Source organism: Littorina saxatilis, linkage group LG8, assembly GCF_037325665.1.
Source record: "Littorina saxatilis isolate snail1 linkage group LG8, US_GU_Lsax_2.0, whole genome shotgun sequence".
NCBI lineage: Eukaryota > Metazoa > Mollusca > Gastropoda > Littorinimorpha > Littorinidae > Littorina > Littorina saxatilis.
Window position 1 is genome coordinate 67,937,256 of NC_090252.1, and position 8,002 is coordinate 67,945,257.

At 40.9% G+C, this 8,002-nt stretch overlaps 1 protein-coding gene across 1 annotated transcript in view; it reads right to left on the reverse strand.

The window, feature by feature from the left end:
- LOC138972454 (cell death abnormality protein 1-like) overlaps positions 1–8,002 on the reverse strand; it is a 70,793-nt gene that overhangs the window by 45,778 nt on the left and 17,013 nt on the right. Inside the window, exons 4-7 of the mRNA XM_070345100.1 lie at positions 7,833–7,937; positions 6,612–6,740; positions 5,521–5,661; positions 5,077–5,223 (exon numbers count right to left, since the gene is read on the reverse strand). Coding sequence (XP_070201201.1) covers positions 5,077–5,223; positions 5,521–5,661; positions 6,612–6,740; positions 7,833–7,937 — 522 coding nt within the window. The remainder of the gene's footprint in view (positions 1–5,076; positions 5,224–5,520; positions 5,662–6,611; positions 6,741–7,832; positions 7,938–8,002) is intronic.

Below are 8,002 nucleotides of genomic sequence, written 5' to 3' on the forward strand. Positions count from 1 at the left end.
TGTCATTATCTGTGTCTCAGGCAATTAAGCTGTGTAAAACGTGAAGAGTTGAAAAACAAATGTGCATTTTCATCTTCTAGCTTATCACCTTCGTCACTGTCATTTACTGGCACATTTGCAAGCTCTGCTCTCTCCTCCTTTATTTAACAAGGATCAGCATGATTATCATACACTTTACGCCTATCGTCTGGAAACGTATCACTGTCACTGTGTGTCCCATCCTCTGCCAACGTTACAACTACACAATGACGTCATGAAACGGTCATATTAATAAAGGGAGGAAACGGTTATGAGAAATTCCCCTACACAATATCCATATCAAATTTCATGAAGATCCACTTAGTATTTTTTTTAGATATGATCTCTTGTAAAATGTTCCGTTCTTAACAGGTTAAATTAGTGTGTGACACGAACAGACATTGAGATCTTAGCTCTGAGTCAGCTAGCCTTTTGACAAAACCCAGCTGCATCAGAGATCGATGTGTCCAAATGATGACGTAGACAGCAATTTGTTCAACTAAACGTTGTTCTGCCACAGTGTGAGAAAAAATAGTCTAACAAATCTCATGTTCAAAACGCTGTGACACGAAACTCATTTAGTCATGTTCTGCCGGTGCTATAATGTTTTTCTTTCTTAAAACACACTTTATTATTGATAGTAACTCTTCCCAATGTATATGCTAAACATGACTGGTCTGTGTTTTCAATCTTCTTCTTCTTCTTTGTTCATGGGCTTAGACTCCCACGTACACTCGTGTTTTTGCACGAGTGGAATTTTACGTGCATGACCGTTTTTACCCCGCCATTTAGGCAGCCATACGCCGTTTTCGGAGGAAGCATATGCTGGATATTTTCGTGTTTCTATAACCCACCGAACTCTGACATGGATTACAGGATCTTTTCCGTGCGCACTTGGTCTTGTACTTGCGTGTACACACGAAGGGGGATAAGCCACTAGCAGGTCTGCACATAAGTTGACCTGGGAGATCGGAAAAATCTTCACACTTTAAAACCCACCAGGCGGCCGCGGCCGGGATTCGAACCCTCGACCTTCCGATTAAGAGGCCGACGTCTTACCACCCCGCCACAGCGCCCGTCAGTGTTTTCAATGATTTTGCTGCAGTGTGAGAACAAATAGTCGAACAATTATCACGCCCATAACGCTGTGACACGAAACTCATTCGGTCGTGTTCTGTCGATACTAAACTTGGCCAAAAAATTATTGCAACAAATTTCAAATCTAAATTAAAGCATTAATCCCCGTGTTATTTCATTCAAAATGTATATGCCAGGTAAAATCGTTCACTTAACCTTCAGGATCACCTTTTGGATTAAATATTTCTTGTACGGGGATCACGTGACCGCCGCTCAAGTAAGGGTACCCTCAAAATCGACCAGACAAAAAAGGAACAGCCGAATGAAAAATTGACAAGAAATCACAAAAGGCAAAACTTTGCCATACGAGAAGAAAGTCAAACCAATTATCTACCCTGAATAGATTGTTTTGTTTTGCTACCTTGCGTATTTCGCGTGCTATGCTATTCCTACTGATGCAGGTGTCGATTGCAAGAGCGGTCAAAAACGGGACGTTTTGGGTCATTTTTTTAGGGGTATCATGACAAAAAAGTCTGCACTTTAGCAATTATTTGGTGGATTGCTTTGACACTTTTGGAATATTTTACCAACATACTAGAGATATTTCGAACAAAATTATGGATTGTTACAGGTGTTTGTTAAAATGTTATGCAATTGTTCGAAAGAAGTTTTTAATCTCGTCATAGGATTGTTCCCTTGGGTCCAAAAATCTAATGACTTTGCATGTCTTTAGCAAAATGATTGATACATACACTGCTAAATGTGTATGTGCGTGTAAGCACTGACGCAAATTTGCTGGGCTTGTAAACACGCTACATATTTAAGCGATGATTCTGGTGCCACAGCGATGCCCAGCCAAGCGTGACCGTAGCATGTTTTAAGGGGCACGCAGCGATAATAGCTGTAAGCGCGAAACAGCGTGAACGTTCCTTTTTACATTTAGTCAAGTTTTGACTAAATATTTTAACATCGAGGGGGAATCGAAACGAGGGTCGTGGTGTATGTGCGTGCGTGTGTGTGTGCGTGTGTGTGTGTGTGTGTGTGTGTGTGTGTGTGTGTGTGTGTGTGTGTCTGTGTGTGTGTGTAGAGCGATTCATGACTACTGGACCGATCTTTATGAAATTTGACATGAGAGTTCCTGGATATGAAATCCCCGAACATTTTTTTCATTTTTTTGATAAATGTCTTTGATGACGTCATATCCGGCTTTTCGTGAAAGTTGAGGCGGCACTGTCACACCCTCATTTTTCAACCAAATTGGTTGAAATTTTGGTCAAGTAATCTTCGACAAAGCCCGGACTTCGGTATTGCATTTCAGCTTGGTGGCTTAAAAATTAATTAATGACTTTGGTCATTAAAAATCTGAAAATTGTAAAAAAAAATAAAAATTTATAAAACGATCCAAATTTACGTTCATCTTATTTTCCATAATTTTCTGATTCCAAAAACATATAAATATGTTATATTTGGATTAAAAACAAGCTCTGAAAATTAAATATATAAAAATTATTATCAAAATTAAATTGTCCAAATCAATTTAAAAACACTTTCATCTTATTCCTTGTCGGTTCCTGATTCCAAAAACATATAGATATGATATGTTTGGATTAAAAACACGCTCAGAAAGTTAAAACAAAGAGAGGTACAGAAAAGCGTGCTATCCTTCTTAGCGCAAGTACTACCCCGCTCTTCTTGTCAATTTCACTGCCTTTGCCGTGCGCGGTGGACTGACGATGCTACGGTCTTGCTGCGTATCATTGCGTTCAGTTTCATTCTGTGAGTTCGACAGCTACTTGACTAAATATTGTATTTTCGCCTTACGCGACTTGTTTTCTCATGTGTTTGCATGAACAGCAAATTAACGCCAGTGACTACACGCAAATGAAACTTCGACAGTATCTGTATCAATCATTTATCAGTAGATATACAAAGTTATGAATTTTTTTAAGACAAGTGAACAATCCTATGACAAGTTTAACAACATTTTCCGAAACATTGCGTCACATCTGGATAAACAACCGTAACGATACAAACTTTCGCAGGAAGTATCTCTAGTATGTTGGTAAAATATTCCGAAAGTTTCAAAGAAATCCACCAAGTCATTGCTAAAATGTAGCGCTTTTTGACATGATACCCATACAAATTGACGTAAAACGTTCCGTTTTTGACAGCTCTTGCGATCGACACCTGCATCAGTAGGAATAGCATAGCACGCGGAATACGCAAGGTAGCAAAACCAAAACAATCTGTTCAGGGTAGATAATTGGTTTGAATTTCTTCTCGTATGTCAAAGTTGCAAAGATTTGCCTATTGTGAATTTTTTTTAATTTTTCATTCGGCTCTTCCGTTTGTGTCTGGTCGATTTTGAGGATACCCTTACTTGAGCGGCGGTCACGTGACCCCTGTAAAAGAAATATGTAATCCAAAAGGCGATCCTGAAGGTTAAGTGAACGGTCTTAACTGGCATATACAGTTTTAATTAAATGACACAGGCTTTAATTTGGGTTAGAAATTTGTTGCAATAATGTTTTGGCCAACTTCATAATGTTTTTCTTTCTTCAAACACACTATAATAGTAGCCCTTCCCAATGTCTATGCTAACAATGACTGGTCTGTGTTGTCAATGACTTTGCTACAATGTGAGAACAATTTAGATAGTGTGAAAAATCTCACGTCCATAACGTTGTGACACAAAACTCATTTGGTCGGGTTCTGCCAATACTATATATATACTGTTTTCCTTCCCAATTTCAATGCTGAAAATGACTGGTCTGTGTTGTCAATGATTTTCTGCAAAATGCGATCTTTCTCTTTGTCGCAAAGACCGTGTGATACAAAAGTTCTAAGCGGAAGAACAATCTGCTGAGTGCAATTACGTTTCAGAAGATAGTTTATCACTCAGACACACACAGGAACACTACAACGTTAGTATTCAGGCCTCATTTGCTTTCCTTTGTCATGTATGAAAGTACTGGCCTTGGTTGAAGAAAGTGACCTGTCGCTGTGCAACAAATAATTTTGGTCGCCATTTTCCGCCGTGTTTCGTGAATAAAAGGTGTCAACTACCCACATACACAAAACGATGCTGTTGGTTCATTTGTGTTTCCTTATTGTTTATGTCATGCTTAGCAGTTTAGTATGCTTTGTTGTCTTCTCAATTCAATGGATGACTATAAAATAAGCATTTAAATGCGAAGGTGTTAAAACATGACCCATGATCTAAGCCGTTCACATGAGTGTGCGTACGGGCGCGCGCGTGAGTGTGAGTGTGAGTCCCGTCGCGATATAACCTTCGTGGTTGAAAACGACGTTAAACACCAAATAAAGAAAGTGAGTGTGAGTGTGTAGGTGTGTTTGTGTGTGTGTGTATGTGTGTGTGTGTGTGTGTGCGTGCGTGTGTGTGTGTGTGTTTGTTTGCAAGGGTGTGCGTGTCCGTCTGTTATGTGTGTATGAGTGTGTGCTTAGGCTGTGTGTGTATGCGTTTTGTGTGAGTCAATGTGTGTGTGTGTGTGTGTGTGTGTGTGTGTGTGTGTGTGTGTGTGTGTGTGTGTGTGTGTGTGTGTGTGTGTGTGTGTGTGTGATTGCAAGGGCGTGTGTGTCCGTCTGTTATGTGCGTATGAGTGTGTGTTTTGTGTGTATTAGTTTTGTGTGAGTCGATGTGTGTGTGTGTGTATGTGTGCATGTGTATGTGTGTAGGTATGTGTGCATGTGTGTGTGTGTGTGTGTGTGTGTGTGTGTGTGTGTGAGAGAGAGAGAGAGAGAGAGAGAGAGAGAGAGAGAGAGAGAGCGAGAGAGAGAGAGAGAGAGAAAAAGAGAGAGAGAGAGGATGTGGGGGTCTGCAGTGCCTTGGCATTGTACTTCTACTTAATTTGTATACTTGTTTAAGGAACCACAGCACCAAAGAGACACAACTGTGAACATTGACATCATGCCTTGCGGGATGTTTGTCAACTTTTGATTGTGCAACTTGGCTTAACGTACCGCAAGAGTTCCCTGGGCTTCCCGCTGTTCCTGCTTTGCACACACACATCTCGGACCCGGCGTCACCCGCACACGTCGTTGTGTCGTCACACGAATCTGTGTCACTCGAGGTGCAACTATGGCCAACAGTGCGTTCTGTAATAGCCTCTGAAAATCCAGTTAAGCATATTCGAAACAAATTATTGAAGGACTATGGTAGAAGCTTTGTGGTTGTGATTTCTATTGAAAACCCAGCATTCAAAACAAAATTGTCGACAGACTATGACCAAAGTGCAATATCCACTGGCAATTTAGTAAAGCATCCTAAGTAAAAGAATATAAAAAGACAATGACAGAAGTGATTTCTGAAAATCAAACAAACCAATGAAAACAGTTTATCGAAAGACTAGAGATGAAGAGTAGCACTCATCATTTTCACTGACAATCAAGCAATTATAGACTCACCGCATGTCCCAGTGTGTATGTTAAGCTTAAAATCAGCATTACACAGACAGATGAAGTTCACGCACTGAAGGTTGGAATTAACCACACAAGGTGTTGTGTCTGAGCAGGACCCTCCGTGCAAAGCTGTGGAATCACTTAGCTCTGAAAACAATGAAAAGTGTGGTCAGTCCATGGATCCTTGATCGGTCATTCAGCCAGCCAATCGTTAATTCCCGAATAATCTTTGCTTCAGTCATTGTTTTAAGCAGTCTGTCAGTCAGGCAGGCATACGCTTACTCATAGTCCTTTGTATAATCGCAACTGGCTGATTTGCTACTGTTTTGCTTTATGGCGTATATGGATTGAAGATGACTCGCAAGATGCTTTGCACAGAAGACGTATTTGTAAAGGCACACCCCTTCTATTAACATAATAGCAATAATAGTGATAATAATAACTGGACATTTGTAAGTGCCTAACATAAATTATGGCTCCAGGCCCTTTACACAAAAACATATGCAAAATAGAACAATTAAATGTACAACCTACATAAAACAATTAATGATACGGACAAATATCACCACATGTACTTTTCACACCAATCATACCAACTTTAAGGGAGAGGAGTACGTGTAGAAATGGAATGGAAAAGACATCAGGCCGGGTTGGTGTAATATTGTGTGAAAAAGAAAGTGTTCAACTGTTGTTTGAAAGAGCTGAGAGAGGTGCAGTGTCTGACAGAGAAGGACAGAGAGCTCCAGAGTGGTGCATGGTGCAGCGCAACAAAAGGTTCTTGCTCCGTGCTGCGTATTAAAACATGTTTCATCCGACCAGGCCTTTATATCGGATAAGACCATTCCTTCACTTGGAAACATATCACCATTCAACACCTTGACTGCTTGCTCAGGTGAGTTGGACTTTTTGTAATGAATTAATTTCTTAAAAAGCTACTCAAACCAGGCGCCGACCAGATCTGAGATGGTGAGTTGAACTGTGTTTACCAAAGGCAGTGTGCCTTTAAGAACGCACCTGAAGTTCTAAGCCGTTCCTCACCAGCCTTCCTTATTAGTTTGGGTGCCGAGACGCTAAGGACAGTCCTTTGTAATACGTACCACATAGACCACTGTCGGCATTTCGGGTGTAGGCCGTGCCACATGTGCACAGGTTGGTTGTGCAATCTGCCCCCGACGTGCAGAGGTTCGCGTAGCCATCTGCTGAGCACCCCTGGCCTGCCTGGATCACTGAAACACCCAGTAGTTACTACAAATAAACTGGTAGTTAGCTACCCTTGCGTCATTCGTATGCCTAGCTGTATTGTCGTGAGATCTCCTTGGCAACAATTCCGCTACGCATATATAGTTGGCCCTTTGCAGACAAAACTCCACAATTCATTGCGTTCGCTGTTTGAAAAAATGTTGCTGGAATTGTGCTTCCTTTTAGCAGTCATATTTGAAGGAGTAAAACCAACAATCCATTCCCTTATTACCACAATCAGAAAACAGAAGGATTATGCATGCAAGGTTTATTGCCACGCTAGAAGCGACACAAATCATAACAGCTAAAAATGAATAACTTGTGCATGTCATTGGAACGAACAATCAAATCGGTATCCAAAGCAGTCAGTTATGTTTGCCTGTCTTGTCGTAAAAAAGACGCTATTTAAAGCCGAACAGTGTAGGTATAATTTCTCTGAGAATCCATAAAAGGCGGTTTGTAATCATTTTGAGCAGGTAACGTTGCAAAAAATGCACGGTACATTTCAGTAAGTCCTTAACGTATTGCCTTCATTTAGTCCAAACCTTGTGCTTACTTATGTCATTCCATACATATACAATGTATTAAGTCGTTGGAGACATTAGTTGTGCGGTTATGTGACATGTCAGAAAAAGATTTAAAATTGTAGTTTTTTGCGGAATGAACAAAACATTTGTTTTCGCATTCATCAAGAATAATAACGGTAGTGCCTCATGCCAACATTGCATGCACTTTGTTGAACCTCCGGACCCGCAACGAGGTCCGGGCGCTTTGCTCCCTGAACTAAGCGCTTCGCGTCGTCGATCTGTCCCTCAAAAAATGTGTAACCCCCCCCCCCCCCCCCCCCCTTTAAAAATGATGTGATCCGCCCCTGTTTTACACAGATCTCGAGAGTCATTGTTCACTTAAAAGACAATGACGCTAACTGTCTCGATCTGTGTAAAATGTCACATTTAGGTCAACATTACAAATAACATAATACTATACGAGTTGGTAGTTATGAAACGAGCTAGGATAGAGTGTCCTCAGTCAGAACAAACATCATTGAAAGCATAACTACTTGAATGTTAACGACTCACAGCACACACCAACCGCGGGGTCGCAGGCCAGGAGCAGAGTTGCGTGGACACACGTGTCATCGCCTACGACACAGGACTCGTCGATATCTTTGTAGACCGTTTTCACTTATGTAACATAGAAACAAGCAAAATGCTGAATGGAAATAAATTAAGAAAGACCTCAGCTCTCA